At 43.4% G+C, this 24,029-nt stretch overlaps 1 protein-coding gene across 2 annotated transcripts in view; it reads left to right on the top strand.

Annotated features, from left to right (window-relative positions):
- atp6v1h (ATPase H+ transporting V1 subunit H) overlaps positions 1 to 24,029 on the top strand; it is a 113,863-nt gene that overhangs the window by 41,670 nt on the left and 48,164 nt on the right. For both annotated transcript variants that reach the window (XM_067979974.1, XM_067979980.1), the window contains exons 6-8: positions 5,304 to 5,408; positions 10,406 to 10,453; positions 23,436 to 23,533. In XM_067979974.1, coding sequence (XP_067836075.1) covers positions 5,304 to 5,408; positions 10,406 to 10,453; positions 23,436 to 23,533 — 251 coding nt within the window. The remainder of the gene's footprint in view (positions 1 to 5,303; positions 5,409 to 10,405; positions 10,454 to 23,435; positions 23,534 to 24,029) is intronic.

Here is a 24,029-nt window from a genome sequence, read left to right as displayed (position 1 = left end):
TATCCTCGGTTTAACATCTCATCTGGAGGATGCCACCTCTAGCAATGCAGTACTCCCTTGTTTCTACATTGATTTGTCATCCTAGATTATATTCTGGAGTATGGTGTGAACCCACAACCTTTTGACTCAGTGAAAATGTGATAATTGAGCTAAAATGACACTAACAGAGGACTGGAGGGTGATGAATGTAATGTCTTTGCTTTTTTTTAAAAAAAGGGGATAAGCCGTGTAACTATAGACCAATTAGTCTCACATCAGTCAGATAACTGCTGAGGACCATATTAGCAATCATTGCTTAGAAAGGTATGGGTTAATCAGGGACAGTCAGCATGGATTTGTAAAGTGTTGGCCATGCTTCACTAATTTAATCAAATGGTTTAAGGAAATTACCAAGCATGTAGATAAAGCGAAAGCAGTAGTTGCGATATATTTGGACTTGCAAAATAATTTAGGTCATGGTGTCAAAGTGGCAGCTTGGATAAAGGAATTGGCTGAAGGATAGAGGAGGAGTAAAATGGATGTTTCTGGGAACAAGAGCCAGCTGGAGCTGTGCCCTAGGGACCTGTGTTGAGACCTCTCTTGTTCCATAAACATAAATGATATGGGCACTGTGGAGCTATGTACTAAATAATTTGCTGACATCAAATTATGCAGCCTGACAAATAATAGAAACAAATGGAGGACACTGGGTCGAGGATCTAGACTGGTTAGCGTAGTTAGGGAAGTTGGAAGAGGGAAGTTAGAAGAACTTTTTTCCCCTGCAAAGGGTTATTAATGGGAAACTAGTAGGGTTTCCACAATAATTTTGTTGTTCTGTGGCTACTATTTAGTCACAAAGGTGCTCTTCCACCCTCTATAAACTTGAGGCCATCCAAAACTCTGCTACCCGTATTCTAACTCGTACCAAGTCCCCTTCACCCATCACCCCTGTGCTCACTGACCTACATTGGCTCCCGGTCCAGCAGCGCCTCGATTTTTAAAATTCTCATCCTTATTTTCAAATCCCTCCATGGCCTCACCCCTTCCTATCTCAGTAACCTCCCCTAGCCCTACAACCCTCCAAGATCTCTGCTCTCCTCCAGTTCTTGCCTCTTGCGTATCCCCAATTTTATTTGCTCCACCATTGGCGGCCGTGCCTTCAGTTGTCTAGACCCTAAACTCTGGAATTCCTTCCCTGAACCCCTCTGCTTCCCTACCTCTCCTCCTTTTAAGATGGTCCTGAGAAACCTACCTCTTTGACCAACCTTTTGGTCACCTGTCCTAATATCTCCTTATGTGGATCGGTGTCAAATTTTGTTTACCAACGATCCTGTGAAGCACCTTGAATGTTTTACTGCATTAAAGGTGCTATATAAATGTAAGTTGTTGTTGTGGTATTACAGCCTCTCATCTTCCTGAGTGTTCTAGTGGAGGGGAAGGTTGCATTCATTGATTGTACGGTCAATGGTTATGGATTCTGCAGATGACTAAGAAAGTAAGGAAGAATTGTACTCCATTTTCCTAGACCTCCACCCATGTTCTAAAGGTTTCCAGACCAGATGTGTACTGAACGGCATGTTCAGAATTACTGTTAGCTGCTGCTCTTGAACAAGTTGTCGTTGACCAGAAAAGCTGCATATTTTATTCATGTTACTTTAGATTCTTCTAAAACACCTTTATTTGGATTGAAAGGATGTGTTACAGATCATCAACATGGTGCATCTGGGAAATTGACTTGCAGCTCCAAACTTAAAAATAAATATTGCCATATATGAATCAGAGAAACACAGAAAAGTACTTCCGATTCAACATCAGTGAGGTGCATTTGCATGATAAGGCATTGTCTTTTAACTTGACATTGGCACTTGGTTTTCACAAAGTGTCTTATTTGTAGCTGTCACTTTTCTCTGACACAGTGCTCATTGTTTTACCCTTATCTTCACTGATTAGTGATAGCACACTGCACTGTCACCCAGTTAAATTCCCAGCCAGAGCCCTCATGGGAATTTTTGTTCGTAGAGCCTTGTCTTTAAACTGCTCCCAGAACAGTTCATCTTCCTGTGAGCAGGCCCACTGCTGCAGATGGAGTGTTGCATATTTTTTTCAGGTGGGGAGAAGATATGGGTACATTGTTATCTTAATATGTTTGATCTGAAGATTTTCTTTTTGTCCAACCTCTGCAATCACTGGAGGAAAATCACTTGGGATACATCCCTCTGAGGCCACATGACCTTCCTGTATGAACACAGTCTTGCTTTCAGATTTTTTTTTTTCCTCTTGTCAGTAGCAGCCCTCTGCTCCGCTTGCCTTTTTTTTACAAAAAAAACTGGAATTATTGGACTCTACTATAATCACAAAAGTGGTTGTATTGCTGCATATGAAATGAAGCTACTAGAGTAAATAGACAAATCAATATGCCTGTTGTCCCAGATTCCTCTATCAAAATCCTTGGGTATATCCTGTCTGACCGGCAGGACAGACCCACCTGAGGTGGCGGCACAGTGGTAAACAGTCAGAAGGGAGTGTCCCTGGGAGTACTCAACATTGACTCCGGACCCCATGAAGTGCTATGGCATCAGGTCAAACATGGGCAAGGAAACCACCTGTTGATTACCACCTACCGCCCTCCCTCAGCTGATGAAACAGTACTGCTCCACGTTGAGCATCACTTGGAGGAAGCACTGAGGATAGCAAGGGCACAGAATGTACTCTGGGTGGGGGACTTCAATATCCATCACCAAGAGTGGCACAGTAGCACCACCACCGACCAAGCTGGCTGAGTCCTGAAGGATATAGCTGCCAGACAGGGCCTGCGGCAGGTGTTGAGAGAACCAGCACAAGGGGAAAACTTACTTGACCTCATCCTCACCAGTCTACCTGTCGCAGATGCATCTGTCCATGACAGTATTGGTAGGAGTGACCACCGCACAGTCCTTGTGGAGACGCAGTCCCGTCTTCACACTGAGGACACCATCCATCATGTTGCGTGGCACTACCACCGTGCTAAATGGGATAGATTCAGAACAGATCTAGCAACTCAAGACTGGGCATCCATGAGGCACTGTGGGCATTCATCAGCAGAATTGTATTCCAGCACAATCTGTAACCTCATGGCCGGGCATATTCCTCACTCTACCATTACCAACAAGCCAGGGGATCAACCCTGGTTGAATGAGGAGTGTAGAAGAGTATGCCAGGAGCAGCACCAGGTGTACCTAAAAATGAGGTGCCAACCTGGTATGGCTACAACTCAGGACTACATGCATGCTAAACAGCAGAAGCAACATGCTATAGACAGAGCTAAGCGATTCCACAACCAACGGATCAGATCATAGAGCTCTGCAATCCTGCCACATCCAGTCGTGAATGGTGGTGGGCAATTAAACAACTACCGGATGGAGGAGGGTCTGTGAACATCCCCATCCTCAATGATGGCAGAGTCCAGCACGTGAGTGCAAAAGACAAGGCTGAAGCGTTTGCAACCATCTTCAGCCAGAAGTGCTAAGTGGATGATCCATCTCGCCCTCCTCCCGATATCCCCACCATCACAAAAGCCAGTCTTCAGCCAATTCGATTCACTCCACATGATATCAAGAAACGGCTGCGTGCGTTGGATACAGCAAAGGCTATGGGCCCCGACAACATCCCGGCTGTAGTGCTGAAGACTTGTGCTCCAGAACTAGCCGCGCGCCTCTAGACAAACTGTTCCAGTACACTACAAAACTGGCATCTACCCGACAATGTGGAAAATTGCCCAGGTATGTCCTGTCCATATAAAGCAGGACAAATCCAATCTGGCCAATTACCGCCCCATCAGCCTATTCTCAATCATCAGCACAGTGATGGAAGGTGTCATCAACAATGCTATCAAGCGGCACTTACTCAACAATAACCTGCTCACCGATGCTCAGTTTGGTTTTGCCAGGACCACTCTGCTCCAGACCTCATTACAGCCTTGGTCCGAACATGGACAAAAGAGCTGAATTCCAGAGGTGAGGTGAGAGTGACGGCCCTTGACATCAAGGCAGCATTTGACCGAGTGTGGCACCAAGGAGCCCTATTAAAATTGAAGTCCATGGGAATCCGGGGGAAAACTGTCCAGTGGCTGGAGTCATACCTAGCACAAAGGAAGATGGTAGTGGTTGTTGGAGGCCATTCATCTCAGCCCCAGGACATTGCTGCAGGAGTTCCTCAGGGCAGTGTCCTAGGCCCAACCATTTTCAGCTGCTTCATCAATGACCTTCCCTCCATCATAAGGTCAGAAATGGGGATGTTTGTTGATGATTGCAGTATTCAGTTCCATTCGCAACCCCAGTCCGTGCCCACATGCAGCAAGACCTGGACAACATCCAGGCTTGGGCTGATAAGTGGCAAGTAACATTTGCGCCAGACAAGTGCCAGGCAATGACCATCTCCAACAAGAGAGTGTCTAACCACCTCCCCATGACCTTCAATGGCATTACCATCGCCGAATCCCCCCACCATCAACATCCTGGGGGTCACCATTGACCAGAAACTTAACTGGACCAGCCACATAAACACTGTGGCTACAAGAGCAGGTCAGAGGCTGGATATTCTGCGGCGAGTGATTCATCTCCTGACTCCCCAAGCCTTTCCACCATCTACAAGGCACAAGTCAGGAGTGTGATGGAATACTCTCCACTTGCCTGGATGAGTTCAGCTCCAACAACACTCAAGAAGCTCGACACCATCCAGGATAAAGCAGCCTGCTTGATTCGCACCCCATCCACCACCGGCGCACTGTGGCTGTAGTGTGTACCATCCACAGGATGCACTGCAGCAACTTGCCAAGGCTTCTTCGACAGCACCTCCCAAACCCACTACCTCTACCACCTAGAAGGACAAGGGCAGCAGGCACGTGGGAACAACACCACCTGCACGTTCCCCTCCAAGTCACACACCATCCTGACTTGGAAATATATCGCCATTCCTTCATCGTCGTTGGGTCAAAATCCTGGAATGCTGTACCCAACAGCACAGTGGTAGAACTTTTACCACACTGACTGTAGCAGTTCAAGAAGGTGGCTCACCACCACCTTATCAAGGGCAATTAGGTATGGGCAATAAATGCTAGTCTTGCCAGCGACGCCCACATCCCATGAATGAATAAAACAAAATTCTGACTGTCCGGCTGTGTGTTTCCAGCATTTTCTGTTCTTGTTTGACTTCTAGCATTTGCAGGTTTTCTTTTTTAAATGCTAGAAGAAATGTAGGTTTAAAAGAAAAGATATGTTTGAGATGGTACAAATTCATGTAGATTTCAGAAATGAATGTTATTGAAATTTTACGTTTTATACTCGCAGGCTGCAAGAATTATAGCAAAACTAGCTGCTTGGGGGCGTGAATTGATGGAAGGGAGTGATTTGAACTACTATTTCAATTGGATTAAAACTCAGCTGAGTTCCCAGGTAACTTTTTTTTAAACTGTTACTTGGACCCATTAGGTATTCTCAATGTTAAGAATAATGACCTCAGTATTACCAATAGAGAGTCTGTAAAGTATAAAGGTTTGTGGCTTAAGTGTCATTTTTCTCATAACTTAAGGATACCAGTGTACTAAGTAAGCTTAATGACAACACTGATTCTATTACTGGAAAATACTATGGATGCAGTCAGTGAATGAAATGGCAAATGTCATCTGCTATGCATTCTCTACTACAGAATGTGCTAGACCATTTTAAGATTTCCATTTCCTACTTTACGCCAAAGAAAGGCATAATCTTTACTTTGACAAACCTTTGTTTATGTGTAGAGTTTAATGACATTAGCTCTGTTAGATTTCTCACCTTTACTCGTTACTAATGTTCTCTTTTAGAAAGTCTGCAGTGACCTTGCCCATTAGGGTTATGAGAAAATCATGTCAATGTTTTTATCACTTGAGTCTGCGAATATTATGCCACTCTACAAAAATGCCTACCCTTACCTCAACGAAAATAATTCCGCTCTGCTCCACAACTTACTTCTCACTACTGTTCCCAGTTGCAACCTGATGTTGTTCCAGGGATCAACTTATCCCTCGCTACCGCGCCCGGAACCTACTTGAACCTGCTGCTTAACTGAACTGTGCTGCCCTGATTTCTTAATAATTTTGCAAGATCAGGAATTCTTGTTTACAGCATTGCATTAGAGTTTGATTCTTAAAGCAGCAGAATCAGGTAGGAGCCATGAGGGATGAATGAAGATGATGTGCTCTCCTGAGGCTACAGTCTTTTTCTCTCCAGTGGTGGCTTTTTTCTTAGCCTAACTATCTTTACCCATATTGCTACACTTTATCCTACCCATAATGCTTGCATTAGCCATACTACCTTGGTTTCATAGAAAAAACTGCAAAAGCAAATATATATTCTTCAACATCCCTCAACCAACATCACTAAAACAGATTATCTGGTCATTATCACATTGCTGTTGGTGGGACCTTGTGAACAAGTTATTACATTACAACAGTGACTAGACATCAAAAGTTCCATATATAGAACATCCACTGTGTTTCCTTTAATATGCATTGATTTTCTCAAAAATTAAATTTGATTATTTCAACATGGTACCATTCACAAATCCATGCTGACCATTCCTGATTAGCCCAAATTATGGATTCTAGAAGTTTGCCTATAATCAAGGTAAGACTAATTGGTCTGCAATTTTAAGGCAAGTCCCTTTCTCCTATCTTGAACAGGGTATGTCATATGCCATACTCTAGTCCTTGACACAACTCCTCTTTCCAAAAATTTCCTCTGCTGTTTTCTTCTCCAATCTCCTTTAGTATTTTTGGATGCAAAGCATTTGTGCCTGGTGATTTTTATTCTTTTTGTCTTATTAACTTTGTTTAGTCTGCCTTTGAATATTGATCTCCAGTGGTGGCTTTTCCTTTTCCTTCTCAGGTACTCCTGCAGTCCCAGTTTCACCTTTCTCTGTTGCAATTGAGACAAAACATTCATTAAACATAGTATCATATATGTTACAGCATAGAAGAGGCCATTCAGCCCATTGTGCCTGTGCCAATTCTTTTAGAAGAGCTATCCAATCGGTCCCACTCCCCTGCTCTTTCCCCATAGCCCTGTAATTTTTTCCCTTCAAGTATTTATCCAATTCCATTTTGAAAGTTATTATTGAATCTGCTTCCACAACCCTTACAGGCAGTGCATTCCGGATCATAGCAACTCTGCATTAAAAAAAAGTTTCCTCATTCCCCCTCTGGTTCTTTTGCCAATCATCTTACATTTGTGTCCTCTGGTTACTGACCCTTCTGCCACTGGAAACAGCTTCTTATTTACTTTATCAAAACCATTCATGATTTTGAACACCTATATCAAATCTCCTCTTAACCTCTCTGCTCTAAGGAGAACAACCTCAGCTTCTCCTGTCTCTCCACTTAACTGAAGTCCCTCATCCCTGGAACCATTCTAGTAAATCTCTTCTGCACCCTCTTCAAGGTCTTGACATCCATCCTAAAGTGTGGTGCCCAGAATTGAACACACTATTCCAGCTGAAGCCTAACCAGTGATTTATAAAGGTTTAGCATAACTTTTTTGCTTTTGTATTTTATGCCTCTGTTAATAAAGCCCAGGATTTCATACGCTTTTTTAACAGCCTTCTCAACTTGTTCTGCCACCTTCAAAGATTTGTGTACATATGCCCCCAGGTCTCTCTGTTCCTGTTGTCCCTTTAAAATTGTACCATTTAGTTTATATTGCCTCTCCTCATTCTTCCAACCAAAATGTATCACTTCTTGCTTCTATGTTAAATTTCATCTGCCATGTGTCTGCCCAAAAGTCTGTTACTAGCCTCCACATTGTTTACTACATTTCCGAGTTTCGTGTCATCTGCAAACTTTGAAATTATACCCTATATACTCAAGTCCAGGTCATTAGTGTATATTTAAAAAGTGCAATGGTCCGATTAACTACCCCAGGGAAACACCACTATATACTTCCCTCCAGTCTGAAAAACAGTCGTTCACCGCTACTCTGTGCTTTTTGTCCCTGAGCCAAGTTTGTATTCACGATGCCACTGTCCCTTTTAATCCCATGGGTTTTAATTTTGCTAACAGGTCTATTATGTGGTACTTTTGAAAATCCTTATACAGAACATCAACCGCAATACCCTTATCAACCCTCTCTGTTACTTCATCAAAGAATTCAATCAAGTTAGTCAAACAGTTTCCCCACCACTGACGTTAGGCTGACTGGCCTGTAATTGCCGGGTTTACCCCTCTCCCCTTTCTTTGAACAGGGTTGGAACATTTGCAATCCTCCAGTCCTCTGGCACCGCCCTCATATCTAAGGAGAATTGGAATTTGTACCCTTGCTTCCCTCTGTAACCTGCATCCTATCTAGACTGGGTGACGTTTCTACTTTGAGTACTGCCAACCTTTTAAGTATCTAAAATCTTTATTTTTATCCTATCCAGTATCGCTACTACCTCATCCTTTACTGCTGCATTGGTCTTCACTAAAGAATAGGATGCCAATGTGAAGTATTCATTTAATACCTCAATCATAACTTCTGTCCCTACAAGATGATCTTTTTTGTCCCTAGTTGGCCCCACCTTTCCTTTACTTGCCCTTTTACTCTTCATATGTTTAAAAAAGACTGTTGGGTTCCCATTTATGTTAGCCGCTAATCTATTTTCATACTTTCTCTTTGCCTCTCTTTTTCCCTTTTTTAGATCTCCTCTGTACTTTCTGTATTTAGCTTGGTTCTCTACTGTATTATGAACCTCATTTGTCATAAGCCTCCTTTTTCTGTTTCATTTTAATATTTGTAACTTTAGTCATCCAGGGAGCATTACCGCTTCGTGGGAATGTGTCTATTCTGTACCTGAACCAGCTCCTTCCTCACTCTGAAGTACAAAGTGATCCCCTTTGTCTCTAAATGGTTGCGGCCTTTTTAACTATCCTTTTGCTTCTTACGTGCTCATGAAACTCCTTTCCATTTACCTTTATGTTAACTACCAATTGTCTTTCATACTCCCCTTTTTGCTACCATTCTGTACTAATATTTCTCATAGTTTTCTTCTGTATTATCCCCTTTATCATAAGCCTCTTTTTTTTTAAAAAAAACTAATTTTTGCTCTGAACTCTCTCTCTTTATCTGGCTTTCATTGAATCCCATTCCTTTTCCTCCCAAAATGTATTGCCTCACCTATCCACATTAAATTGCATCTGCTTCCTGTCTGCCCATTCCGCTAACCTCTCTTCCCATTTTGCTAGCCCACATCTTCCTGAAATCTTTTACAGTCATCCTTACTGTTTCACAAACCCTTACTTTCGTGTTATCAGGAAATTTTAAAATTTAATAAATTAATGTTATTGAGAACAAAAGTGGACCCACTATGAACGCCTGTGGCACGGTACTTCCAACCTTTCTCCAATTGAGCATCTATTTACCCTCTGTTTCCTTGCATCAACTAACTTTCTACCAAAGCTGCTACATTTCCTCTTCAACCAAATGACTGAATTTTTCTAACATGTCTCATGCAAGACACCTTCTGAAAATATACATACACTTCATCTACTTCATTCACTTTATCCAATCGGACATTTCTTCAAAGCCACTCCTAAATTTGTCAAACAAAACTTGCGTTAACAAATCTTGTGTTTAACAAATATGTGCAGACTGTACTTGATTAGTGTTCCATAATTTTAGCTCAAATTATGAAATTCTATGGTAGTTTCGGACCAAAGTAGAACATTGTGAGTATAAAGAAAGACTTGCATTTACATAGCTCCTTTCACAACCTCAAGATGTCCAAAAGTGCTTTACAGCCAATGAAGCACTTTTTGAAGGGTAGTCACCATTGTAATGTAGGAAACGCGGCAGCCAACTTGCACACAGCAAGCTCCCACAAATAGTAACATGATAATGATCAGATAATCCATTTTTGGTGTTGGAAATGTAGTGGTGTTTCACTGAGTCTTAAAATATGTCTTTTATATTTTAATAAAAAGATTTTGTCTGATTTGTATTGCCAGGTTATTTATGAATTTTATGACCGTATGTTGTATTTTTTAAGGAAGGAGCTTTTTTTGAAGTTGACTAATTGCAGATTTGACTTCTGTGGACATATCTCCTACTTAAAAATAATAAGAGCACAAGTGTATATGTTATACTGACTGAGGCAGGATACATTTCCTTAGCCTTGTGTGCCCCTTCTAAATGAATTTATTTCATCAACTAGTGCATTATGCAGAAATTGTATAGCTGTCTTGTAAATAAAGATGGCATCTGATTATCTGTGCTTCAAATAAAATTAATACTTTCAATTTTGTGACAGTGCTACAATAATGCAGTGCATGTTCATTAATGGTTTTACAAATTGAGATTTGTAGTCTTACTATTAAAGTATTAATGTATTTTATATTGGTTTGCAATTTATTTAAAACATTGTCATGTTTTTTTTTATTTAGAAATTGCGTGCTGTGGGGTCTGAAGCAGGAACTGTTTCTCCAAGTGAGGTAAGCTGAAGAGAGAAAAAATTGCGAATCACGTATGGAAGGTAGCATGATCGTTTAAAATAATTTGTGCAGCTTCCTGACATTTTAGCACAATGCTGAAAAGTGTAAATTATAAATTGAAGTTGTATTTTTGAGACCTAAGGAGGGGGAATCGTTAAAAGTGCTATATAAATGCAAGTTGTTAAATCAAATTTTAAAAGTAATTTTAAGGTGACTGATAATGGGGGAGAAAGTTTTATAACCAAAATTGTTCTTGCCAGGACCTAGTGCCACTCTTGTACTGAGATGAAACTCAAGGACATCTGATTAAATTTGAAACAAGTTACTGTAGACTTGCGTTGACGATTGGTGAAGTTGCATTAGGAATATTGTGTACGCTTCTGGGCACCCTACCATTAAAAGCTTTGTATGTGTTCGCAGGATTGAATTAAAGTTCTGATTCCTGGATTTATGTTTGTCTGAAATTTATAAGAAAATGGCTAAAGTTACCTGTATGTAGCTTCCAATATTGTTGTCTGTTAGAGTCCCAAATACCTCTGAAAAGCCTGCAGCTTTATTTTATTGGGATTCCCAGAGCTATCACTGTCAGCTGGAAAAACTGAACAAGATAGTTGGCATGGATACATCCAGGAATTTTTTTTATGATTGACAGCAAGACTGGCCATTCATAGAGCATGCTGGGACTTGCTTTTTGTAAGTTTCGCCCTTTCCTCCGCTCCTGTGCATCAATGGAAATCACTGAAGACTTAAAACCTCCAGCGAAATCAGTGAATGTAATTGGAATTTGTTTCTCTTTGTCTAAAGCATCAAAATTAAATGTGAACTCCAACTTTTTCTGCCGTAACTTTGCTGAGTTCAACAACTTTTTATCTAGTAAACACAGTAGGTTCCATGTGCGACTAATGAAACTTTGCAATGCAAAATGCTACTATTTATTTTTAATAAAATCATCTATTTTTGGTCACCTCTCTCGAGCCCGCCACTACCTCTGTGTTGTCAGGCTGCTTGTCCCACATTCAGTACTGGGTTAGCTGAAATTTCTTCCAATTAAACATTGGAAAGACCAAACCCATTGTCTTCAGCCCCCGCACAATCTCCGTTCCCTAGTCAGCGATTTCATCTGCCTCCCTGGCCATTGTCTCCCATCTTCCACCCTCCATAAACTTAAGCCAATCCAAAATTCTGCTGCCCGTATCCTAATTTGCACTAAATCCCGTTCACTCATCACCTCTGTGCTTGTGAACCTACATTGGATCTCATTCCTCGAACACCTTGAATTTAAAATTCAAATCCCTCCATGGTTTCGCCCCTCCCTATCTCTAACCTCCTCCAGCCCTACAACCCTCAGAGATCTGCATTCCTCCAATTCTGGCCTTTTGTGCATCCCCAACTTCCTTTGCCCCACCATCGGTGGCCCTGCCTTCAGCCATTTGGGCCCTAAGCTCTAGAATTCCCTCCCTAAGCCTCTCCGTTTCTCCTCCATTTAAGGCGCTCATTAAAACCGATCTCTTTGACCAAGCTTTTGGCTATCTGTCCTAATGTCGTCTTTTGGCTCCATATCAATTTTTTTTTGTCTGATTGCGCTCCTGTGAAGTGCCTTGAGACATTTTATTACATTAAAGGTGCTGTATAAATGCAAGTTGTTATTGGTGTTGGTTCAGGGATATATGTTGGCCAGGACACTGAGAACTCCCTGTTCTTCTTTAAATAATGCAGTAGGATCTTTTATGTCCATCTGAGAAGGATGGCACCTCCAACAGTGCAGCGTTCCCTTAGCAGTATAATGAAGTGCCAGCCTAGATTATGCGCTCAAGTCTCTGGAGTGGGGCTTGTAACCCAGATGTGAGAGCACTACCACTGAGCCAAAGCTAACTCCTACTTCAACTCTGACCTGTTTTGCATTCCCCCCACCGCTCCATCTTTGGTTGCAGAGCCACGAGCTCCAAACTCTGGAACTATCTTGCTAAATCCCTTCACCTTACCTCTACCCTCTGCCAAAAGTCTGCTCGAAACCTACCTTTTTGACTGACTTTGTTCACCTCCCATAATTTTAGTCTCGACACTTCAGCCTGGATTTTTACTTCGAATCGTGGAGAGAGCGGGAGGGAGGATTTACATACGGGAAACCCGGAAGCATGGGTTTCCTGGGCGTCCTGCCGATTTTGACCTCGACCTCTTCAAAAAATTTTCAGCGGGTTTCCCCATGTGACAGCCAGCCAGATTGACAGGGGTCGGAGACATTGGGAGGGCGGGGTAGGCCGATCGCATGTGTCTGATCGTGGCAGGTAAGCTTGTTGGGCCTGAAGGAAACCACCACCTCCTGGCCCACAAGCATTGTGCCAATAAAGGCACTTGCCTGTTGATCCGGGCCTTCTGGCCTCCTCTCACGTGGCGAGAATCACAAGGCCTAGGGATCCTGGCCCCTATGAGTTTAAAAATAAAAAAGCTCTTAAAAAAGAGACACGCAGCCTCCTTAAAAGATTTTACTGACCAACCTGCCTCCTGAGAACGGATTGAGAAGGAAGTTGGCGAGTTGGGGTCGCGTTTTACATTTTTACAATTTTTACCTTCCTATCCATGCCCAGCCTACCCATCTTTGTGGTTTAAAATTAGCCCCTTAGTGTCTGATTCCTCTCTCTGTGAAGCAGTTTGAGATGTTTTATGATGTTAAAGGTGCATGTAAATGCAAATTGTTGTCACGAGCACCCATGAGCCTCTGACTCTCTCATCCTCCCAGGCTGTCCGCTGAGGCTGAATTTAGTGATGCTTATCCTTGAAGATTTCTGACTCTGAGCTGAGCTTTGCACTCTACATCTGTTCTTTCACCAAGATTGCCTTCTCCAGCCTCCTGCACAAGCTTGCACGTGAATAATGACCAATTTTACACAGTATCAGATGGTGCCAGGTGCTTGTGGAGCTGTACTCCAGTAAGGAGTCAACATCTTTGAGGGGAGACAATTGCCAACAAAAAATATAAGGAGATCTACAGGTTGAGCTTAACCTGTTGGGGGATAGCCAGCTGGTTTGAGAAAAGGGAGATCATGATTAACCTGGTCATTTTTCAAATGCATTAGTGACATATACAGTTGAAGTGAAGTTGATGTCTATTTGAATTTTCAAAAAGCTTCTGACAGGGTTCCCTGCATCATTGATTTAATGAATACAATAAGCAGTCACAAGATAAGAGATCAAGTATGGTGCTCGGTAGAAAACTGGCTTAAAAATGGGAACTGTTCAGGCTGGTAGTAGGGTACGTCATGAGTCTGATCTTTCGATATCAACAACAACAACTTGCATTTATATAGTGCCTTTAACGTAGTAAAACATCCCAAGGTGCTTCACAGGAGCATTATATCGAGCCACATGAGATATTAGGCTCGGTGGCTGAAAGCTTGGTCAAAGAGGTAGGTTTTAAGGAGCGTCTTAAAGGAAGAGAGAGGCGGAGAGATTCTGGGAGCGAATTCCAGAGCTTGGGGCCTAGGCAGCTGAAGGCAAGGCTGCCACTGGTGGAGCGGTTAAAATTGGGGATGCTCAAGAGGCTAGAATTGGAGGAGTGCAGATCTCGGAGGATTGTAGGGCTGGAGAAGATTACAAAGATAGGGAGGGCAAGGCCAAGGAGGGATTTGAAAACAAGATTGAGAATTTTAAAATTGAGGCTTTCCCGTACCCGGAGCCAATGTAGGTCAAAGAGCACCGGGGTGAACAGGACTTGATGTGAGTTAGGATATGGGCAGCAGAGTTTTGGGTGAGCTCAAGTTTATAGAGGGTGGAAGATGGGAGGCTGGCAAGGAGAGCATTGGATTAGTCAAGTCTGGAAGTAACAAAGGCATGAATGAGGGTTTCAGGAGCAGAAACAGGTGATGTTACGGAGGTGGAAGTAGGCGGTCTTGGTGATGGACCAGATATGTGGTCGGAAGTTCATCTCGGGGTCAAATAGAACGCCAAGGTTGCAGACAGTCAGGTTCAGCCGCAGTCAGGTTCAGCCTCAGACAGTGGCCAGGGAATGGAGTTTGTGGCGGGGATGGAAGGCAATGGCATCGGTCTTCCCAATATTTAGTTGGAGGAAATTTTTGCTTATCCAATATCGGACAAGCAGTGTAACAAATGAGACAGTGGAGGGGTCGAGAGAGGTGGTGGTGAGGTAGAGCTGGGTGTTGTCAGTGTACAGGTGGAACCTGATGTCGTGTTTTCGGATGTGGTCGCTGAGGGGCAGCATGTAGATGAGAAATAGGAGGGGGCCAAGGATAGATCCTTGGGCGACTCCAGAGGTAACAGTGCAGGAATGGGAAGAGAGGTCATTGCAGGTGATTCTGTGGCTACGACTGGATATATAAGAATGGAACCAGGTGAGCACAGTCCTGCCCACCTGGATGATGGAGGAGAGGCGTTGGAGGTGGATGGTGTGGTCAACAGTGTCAAAGGCTGCAGACAGGTCGAGAAGGATGGGGAGGGATCGTTTACCATGATCACAGTCACATAGGTTGTCATTTGTGACTTTGATAAGAGGCGTTTCAGTACTGTGGCAGGGGCAGGAACCTGATTGGAGGGATTCAAACATGGAGTTGCGGGAAAAGTGGGCACGGATTTGGTAGGTGACAACACATTTGAGGACTTTGGAGGAGAAAGGGAGGTTGGAGATGGGGCGGACATTTGCAAGGACAGAGGGGTCAAGGGTGAAGAAGAGAAGCCGGGGGTTATCTTTGCATTCCAGGATGATCCAAGAATAGTGAGCAGTTTTAGCAGAGAAGTGCAGGAACCAGATAGTGCTTTATGTGGACTGGACACATCTGGTGATGAATGGCAAGGACATAGAGGTCAAGGGTGGGTTTTTTGAGGAGTGGGGTTATGATGGAGATTTGAAGGGGAGGAGGACAGTACTTGAGGAGAGGGAATAATATCAACTAACATGGGGGCCAGAAAGGAAAATTGGATGGTCAGTTTGCGAATAGGGTTGAGAGAGCAGGACGTGGTTCTCGTGGTCAAGATGAGCTCGGAGAGGGCATTGGAGGAGCTGGAGGGAACCTAGAGAAAGATGTGAGTTCAAGGCTAGGGCAGGAAAAATATTACTACAAATTTTCTATTGGAGCAAAAACTTGCTCTTTTAGAAGTTCACTGAGTTGAAGTTCAGTGGACAGATAGGTGTTTTTTTTTAATTTAAGGAATCTTACAACACCAGGTTATAGTCCAACAGTTTTATTTGAAAATCACAAGCCGTCGGAGCTTACCTCCTTCGTCAGGCGAGTGAGGGGTTCTAAAAACGCATAGCATATATTAGGCTGGGAGACGATCACAGCAATCAAAGGTGTCGTTGGTACTCACAGGTCAGCCACGGAAAACACTACATCCCAGTATATTGAATACACAATGGGTCAGATTACAGAGAGAGAGAGAGAGAATGTCCAGTTGTATTAAAAACAGATAACCTTTTTTTTTCCGCTGGTGGGGTTATGTGTAGCGTGACATGAACCCAAGATCCCGGCCATCAACCTCCGCTCGACGATCCCGCGCTGCCGCGTGTCTCGAAGGCCGCCTTGGAGATTGTTATAGCAAAATTTATTGATGAGGCTTGAAGAGCTGTTATATTTATTTAGTACCTGCCAGAGCCAAGTGTACTGAAATACAAGCTCACTGATTTTCAAGAGTACTGCTAAATGAAGCAATTGATTGCACTTGCACTTTCAGGGAATTGTTTATTTCAGCTTCCTTCATTGTCTTTCTGTTAAGTGTATACTCCCCTTCAATTTTTACTCACAAAATGTATTATCACATGCTACCTGTTTGTGCTCCTCTACAACATATCTGTGCCTTCCAGTTCTCCTCACTGTTTGGCAAAACCCCTATTTTTGTGTCACCAGCAAATTGAGATTATGCTCCCAATGCCCATATATTTAAACCAAGAACAAAGATGGGCACAGCATTGATCGCTGGGGTACACCACTTACAACCCTTCTCCAATCTAAACAACATCCATTTACCTTAACTCCTTGATTATTGTCTGTCAACCAAGTTTCTGTCCATGCTCCTATATTTCCATAGGCCTGAATTTTTCCGACAAATCAAAACAAAACTACTATGTGTGTCCGCCAGTTATGGGTGGGCATCCACTGAGTCAGTAGAATCCACGTTGATGTAATATGGAAGAGTCTTATTTTAAAAGACTATTGGGAATGTGTCATTAACCAAAGACCTACCTCACCAAGGTACATAAAATGTTCCCCTTAAAGGGGTGACACCATTAAAAATTTCTATATGGGGTTGGCTCATACAAAAGCGCTTTTAAGCATAGCAAAAAGTAAGTAAAATATAATTAAAACATAACTGAAGTTGGGTAATCAAAACAAAAATTCCATGTGGTGCCTGTGATGGATAGGGTCTCGTTGCAACTCAAATCATGAGAGGTTATTTATTATCTATTGGAAATGTGTCCGGCCACATTCATCCTCAAAGAACAGCATTGTTGGCTGCTACATTTGCCTACGTAATAAGTGACTACACTTCAGAAAAATAATTAATTGGCTGTGAACTGCTTTGGGATGTCTTGAATGTGCTATATAAATTCAAGTCCTTTCCTACTGCACCTTAGATTATATGTTTGGGAGAGAAGCTATTTTATTGTGTGGCTAGGAGTTCCATAGGGAGTCTATCTGCTATTTGTTAGTGATTATTATTGATTTATAAGTGAGTATTTTCCTGCTGAATTTGTCTAAGGTTAGAGTTTGTGGATTCTCTGGTCTCTGTTGTGTAGTGGGGGACTGCTGTTCAGCAAGGGCCCTTGAGTATACCTTTTTAATTGAAGTGAAATTGGTGGGATTCATTTAATTTGAATTAATTAGTTAAGGGGTAAGTCATGTCAGGACAGCCCAGCCCCGTGTTATGCTCTTCCTGCTCTATGTGGGAAATCAGGGACCCTTCCGGTATCCCTGACGACCATGTGTGCGGGAAATGTATCCAGCTGCAGCTACTGACAAACCGCATTGCGGCACTGGAGCTGCGGATGGATTCATTATGGAGCATTCACGATGCTGAGAACGTCGCGGATAGCACGTTTAGTGAGATGGTCACACTGCAGGTAAAGGTTGTACAGGCAGGAAGTAATTGGGTGACCACCAGGCAGAGTAAGAAGAGCAGGCAGGCAGTGCAGGGGTCCCCTGTGGCCGTCCCCCTCTCAAACAAATATACCGCTTTGGATATTGTTGAGGGGGATGACTTATCAGGGGAAGGCAGCAGCAGCCAACTTCCTGGCACCAGGGGTAGCTCTGCTGCACAGGCTGGGAGGAAAAAGAGTGGAAGAGCTATAGTGGTAGGGGATTCTATCGTAAGGGGAACAGACAGGCGTTTCTGTGGCCGTAAACGTGACTCCAGGATGGTTTGTTGCCTCCCTGGTGCCAGGGTCATGGATGTCACTGAGCGGCTACAGGGCATTCTCAAGGGGGAGGGTGAGCAGGCAGAGGTCGTGGTCCACATTGGGACCAACGACATAGGTAGGAAGGGAGATGAGGTCCTGCATCAAGAATTTAGGGAGCTAGGTAGCAGATTAAAGAGCAGGACCTCAAAGGTTGTAATCTCTGGATTACTCCCAGTGCCACGGGCTAGTGAGTATAGAAATAGGAGGATAGAACAGATGAATGCGTGGCTAAAGAGTTGGTGCAGGAGGGAGGGTTTCAGTTTCCTGGATCACTGGGCCTGCTTCTGGGGAAGGTGGGACTTGACCAAGTCGGACGGGTTGCACCTGAACCAGAGCGGGACAAATATCCTTGCGGGGAGGTTTGCTAGCACTGTTGAGGGGGGGGGGGTTTAAACTAACTTGGCAGGGGGATGGGATACAGAGTGGAGCTACAACAGGGGGTGATGTGCAGCCAAATATAGAGAAAAAAACAAGTCAGCTTGCAAGACAGGGCAAATATGTAAGGGCAAGGCTGGATGGCATCTATAATGCAAGGAGTCTTGCGAATAAGGTGGATGAACTGAAGGTGTTGATAAACACATGGGAGTATGATATTGTTGCTGTCACAGAGACATGGTTGAGGGAGGGGCAAGACTGGCAGCTCAATATTCCGGGGTACAGAATCTTCAGGCGAGACAGAGGGGGAGGTATAAGAGGAGGGGGGGTCGCAATATTAATTAAAGAATCAATTACTGCCATAAGGAGGGATGATATATTAGCAGGTTCCTCTAATGAGGCCATATGGGTGGAGCTTAAAAACAAAAAGGGGGCAAGCACTTTGATGGGAGTGTACTATAGGCCCCCAAACAGTCAGGGGGAGATCGAGGAACAGATATGTAGGCAAATCTCAGAAAATTGTGCAAATAATAGGGTCATAATCGTGGGGGATTTCAACTTCCCCAATATTAACTGGGATACTCAGAGTGTAAAAGGCTTAGAGGGTACAAAATTCTTAACGTGCATCCAGGAGAGCTTTTTGAGCCAGCATGTAGAAAGTCCTACAAGAGAGGGGGCGGTACTGGACCTAATTCTAGGGAATGTGGCCGGCCAAGTGGAAGAAGTGCTAGTAGGTGAGCACTTTGGTGAGAGTGACCATAATTCGGTGAGATTTAAGGTGGTCATGGAAAAGGACAGGGAGGGGCCGGAAATAAAGGTTCTAAATTGGGGGAAGGCCGATTTTAATAGGATAAGGCAGGATCTGGCCAAAATGGACTGGGATCAGCTGCTTGTAGGAAAATCCGCATCGGAGCAATGGGAGTCTTTCAGAAGGGAGATTGAGACCATACAATGGCAACATGTTCCCGTAAAGGTCAAGGGTGGTTCCAAGAACTCCAGGGAACCTTGGATGTCAGGGGATATACGAGAATGGATTAGGAAAAAAAGGAGGGCTTTTGGCAGATACAAAAGGCTAAAGATGGAGGAAGCCCTCGAGGAGTACAAAAAGTGCAGGGGGATACTTAAAAAAGAAATTAGGAGATCAAGGAGGGGCCATGAAATAACACTGGCGAGCAAAATAAAGGAAAATCCTAAGATGTTTTATAAGTATATTAAGGGTAAGAGGATGACTAGGGAAAAAATAGGGCCCATTAGGGACAAAAATGGCAATCTGTGTGTGGAGCCGGCAGATGTAGGAGGGGTTCTAAATGAATTTTTTGCATCTGTTTTCACTATGGAGAAGGACGATGTAGACATAGAAATACGGCAGGGGGACTGTGATATACTCGAACATATTAACATCGAGCGGGAGGAGGTATTGGCGGTTTTAGCAGGCCTAAAAATGGATAAATCCCCAGGCCCGGACGAAATGTATCCCAGGCTACTGTGTGAGGCAAAGGAGGAGATTGCGGGGGCTCTGACACATATATTCAGAACCTCTCTGGCCACAGGGGATGTGCCAGAGGACTGGAGAACCGCTAATGTAGTACCATTATTCAAGAAGGGGAGTAGGGAAAAACCGGGGAACTACAGGCCAGTGAGCCTAACATCAGTGGTAGGAAAATTATTGGAAAAAATTCTGAAGGACAAAATTAGTCTCCACTTGGAGAAGCAAGGATTAATCAGGGATAGTCAACATGGCTTTGTCAAGGGAAGATCATGTCTGACTAATTTGATTGAATTTTTTGAGGGGGTGACTAGGCGTGTGGATGAGGGTAACGCAGTGGATGTGGTATACATGGATTTCAGTAAGGCCTTCGATAAAGTCCCGCACAGGAGACTGGTCAAGAAGGTACGAGCCCATGGAATCCAGGGTGCCTTGGCACTTTGGATACAAAACTGGCTTAGTGGCAGAAGGCAGAGGGTGATGGTCGAAGGTTGTTTTTGTGACTGGAAGCCTGTGGCCAGTGGGGTACCACAGGGATCGGTGCTGGGTCCCTTGCTGTTTGTGGTCTACATTAATGACTTGGATATGAATGTAAAAGGTATGATCAGTAAGTTCGCTGATGATACAAAGATTGGTAGGGTGGTAAATAGTGAGGAGGATAGCCTCAGTCTGCAGGACCATATAGATGGGTTGGTCAGATGGGCGGAACAGTGGCAAATGGAATTTAACCCGGAAAAGTGCGAGGTGATGCACTTTGGAGGGACTAACAAGGCAAGGGAATGCACAATGAATGGGAGGACCCTAGGCAAGACAGAGGGTCAGAGGGATCTTGGTGTGCAAGTTCACAGATCCCTGAAGGCGGCGGAACAGGTAGATAAGGTGGTAAAGAAGGCATATGGGATACTTGCCTTTATTAGCCGAGGCATAGAATATAAGAGCAAGGAGGTTATGATGGAGCTGTATAAAACACTGGTTAGGCCACAGCTGGAGTACTGTGTGCAGTTCTGGTCGCCACACTACAGGAAGGATGTGATCGCTTTGGAGAGGGTGCAGAGGAGATTCACCAGGATGTTACCAGGGCTGGAGCGCTTCAGCTATGAAGAGAGACTGGGAAGATTGGGTTTGTTTTCCTTGGAGCAGAGGAGGCTGAGGGGGGACATGATTGAGGTGTACAAAATTATGAGGGGCACAGATAGGATGGATACTAATGAGCTTTTTCCCTTCGTTGAGGGTTCTATAACAAGGGGACATAGATTCAAGGTAAAAGGCGGGAGGTTTAGAGGGGATTTGAGAAAGAACTTTTTCACCCAGAGGGTGGTTGGAGTCTGGAACTCACTGCCTGAAAGGGTTGTGGAGGCAGGAACCCTCACAACATTCAAGAAGCATTTGGATGAGCACTTGAAATGCCATAGCATACAAGGCTACGGACCAAATGCTGGAATATGGGATTAGAGTAGACAGGGCTGATGGCCGGCGCGGACACGATGGGCCGAAGGGCCTCTATCCGTGCTGTATGACTCTATGACTCTATAAGGACCTACCTCAAATATTCCGATTATTTATGCAATCACTTCAGGCCTGACACAGGATGTGATGGGTCTGGATTTTAATTTCCAGACTAATAGACTTGGTTCTGTTCTGCATAAAAGCCAGTTAGGTGCTATTGAATTTTTTGATTGCTGATTGGCGTTCCCAAAACGATGCCTTAATCTCAATCTACTGATGGGTGAGGAACTACGGGGTATTTCTGGGGATAGAGTTGATTGACATTATTAATTTACTGCACCTACTGAAATTCCACTGCTTGGCAGAGAGATATATTGGCTGTTTACTGCCAGTTCTTCAGTTCGTGGCCCATTGGGATATAGATTGGATTCTCTGTTAGATGAAATCTCACATGTAAGTTATATTATAGATGGTGTTCCAGGTTTAGTATTACTTAAGAGAGTTAATGAAATGTTGCACATTTAATTATTTTGTATTCAAGCAGGTGCAAGTGAGAAATTGTGTAGCCAAGTAAAATCTGTATTGATCGTCCGTTACTTTCTAGCCTTTGCTTTTAATAAAAAGAACTTGCCTTTATATAGCGTCTTTAACGTAGGAGATATGAGGACAGGTGACCAAGAGCTCGGTCAAAAAGTCAGGTTTTAAGGAGTGTCTTAAAGGATAACGGGGGAGGAGAGGTTTGGGGAGGGAATTCCAGAATTTGAGGCCCAGGCAGCTGAAGGCCGGTCGCCAATGGTGGGGCGATGGAAATCGGATTTGTGCAAGAGACCAGAATTGGAGGAGCATACGGATCTCGGAGGGTTGTAAGGCTGGAAGAGGTTACAGAATTAGGGTGTTGCGAGGCCGTGGAGGGATTTGAACACAAGGATGAGAATTTTAAATTTGTGGGGTTGCTAGTCTGGAACCCAATGTAAGTCAACGAGCACAAAGGTGATTCATGACAGGACTTGGTGCGAGTTAGGAGACGGGCAGTAGCGTTTTGGATGAGCTGATGTTTATGGAGGGTGGGAGGCATGCCAAGAGAGCATTGAAATAGTCGAGTCTGGAGGTAGCAATAGCTTGAACGAGGGTTTCAGCAGCCAATGGGCTGAGGCAGGGTTGGAGATGGGTGATGTTGTGGAAGTAGGTGGCCTTGGTGATGGAGTGAATATACAATCAGAAGCTCAGCTCGGCATCAAAAAGGATGCCGAGGTTACAAACAGTCTGATTCAGCCTCAGACAGTGGCCATGGAGTCGGTGGCTAGAGAACAAAGTTTGTGGTGGGGACTGAAGACAATGGCTTTGGTCTACCTAATATTTAGTTGGAGGAAATTCCTGCTCATCCAATACTGGATGTTGGACAAGCAGCATTACAAATCAGGCTGTGGTGGGGCAAGAGAGGTGGTGGTGAGGTAAAACTCGGTGTCATCAGCATACATGTGGATACCTAAGATTACCAAAAAGGATAGTTACTGCATCTTCTGCCTAAGGCTTCGAGCATTGTAAATAGTGTGGCAGTCTAATTTCTGTTGTGAAAGCAAAATACTGTGGATGCTGGAAATCTGAAATAAAAACAGAGAATGCTGGAGAAGCTCAGCAAGTCAGGCAGCATCTGTGGAGAAAGAAACAGAATTAACGTTTCAGGTCGAAGACCTTTCGTCAATACTGGAAGATGTTGACAGAGTTAATTTTTTGACCAAGTTTAGAGCCGGGGAGGGAAGGAAAGAACAAAAGGGAAGATCCGTGATAGGGTAGAGGGCACGAGTGATTAAATGACAAGAGGGATGATAATGCAAGGCAAGAAAGGTGGTAATGGGACAGATTAAGAAATAAAAGATTGATCAGGAGTAGCTGTAGTTGGCGGCAGCAGAACCATTACCAGCAAACTCAAAATTTGTAACACAGATGCTTCAACTTACACAATTGAATGCCCTTGGAATGAAGACATGCTATGTATTGATGTGTTCTGATTTTTTTTTTCCCTTAATAGCATGAATATTGAAAATTGAGAACTTGTCCTAAGGAATCATTAAAAAATTGTGCTCTTTTGTTGGCTCAGATCCTTACCATTTGTTTCTTGCAGCTTGAGCTGTTAAGGTGCAGGACTGCTTACAGCCAACTGTGAAATGCTTTCATAATAAAAAAAAGTTAATGGTGCACAAAACTAACTTCATTACAATGCATGATGCGAACAATGTTATTTTAATCACGTTGTTTTCTTTTAATTTCAGAGCTCCCAATATGTGCAGTGTGTGGCAGGTTGTCTACAGCTGATGCTAAGAATCAATGAATACCGTTTTGCTTGGGTAGAAGCTGATGGGGTGAACTGGTAAGAATTTCTAGATATATTAACTTGTCCCATGCAAATTGGTCATGTAGTCTATTTTGATGGCTTTTGGATATTTCATTATAATAAATGCTTTGAGAAGATATATTGTAGTTAGTCGATGGATCATAGGCAAATATATTCATAGCGAATTGACAATTTGTTATATTTGCTCTATTTTGGAGGCAGCCCCTCTGTTCGGCTCAAAGGTTCTGTCTGCTGTTTGTCATCATTCCCCCATCCACCCTAGAAGAGTTGCAAACTCTCCTTAATTACAGATATTCAGCTCTTTTATTTGAAATTCCCTTTGTAGCTTTATGATCTATTTTGAGAAAAATGAATTCATAAAAATTTAGAAAAACTGATTGTAAAGTGGAAATCTTCAAGAAAACAAGGATCTATTTGCTACTTTTGGCAGCTTCATTATTCTGTAATTCCTGTACTAGTTAAGAATGTAATGGCCCAAATCTTGCTGGAAAAATAACGGTGAGTTATGACG

This window comes from Heptranchias perlo, chromosome 3 (assembly GCF_035084215.1).
Source record: "Heptranchias perlo isolate sHepPer1 chromosome 3, sHepPer1.hap1, whole genome shotgun sequence".
In the NCBI taxonomy this organism is placed as follows: Eukaryota; Metazoa; Chordata; class Chondrichthyes; order Hexanchiformes; family Hexanchidae; genus Heptranchias; species Heptranchias perlo.
Note: the sequence above shows the minus strand (reverse complement) of the source record. Positions and strands in the feature narration are given on the sequence as shown.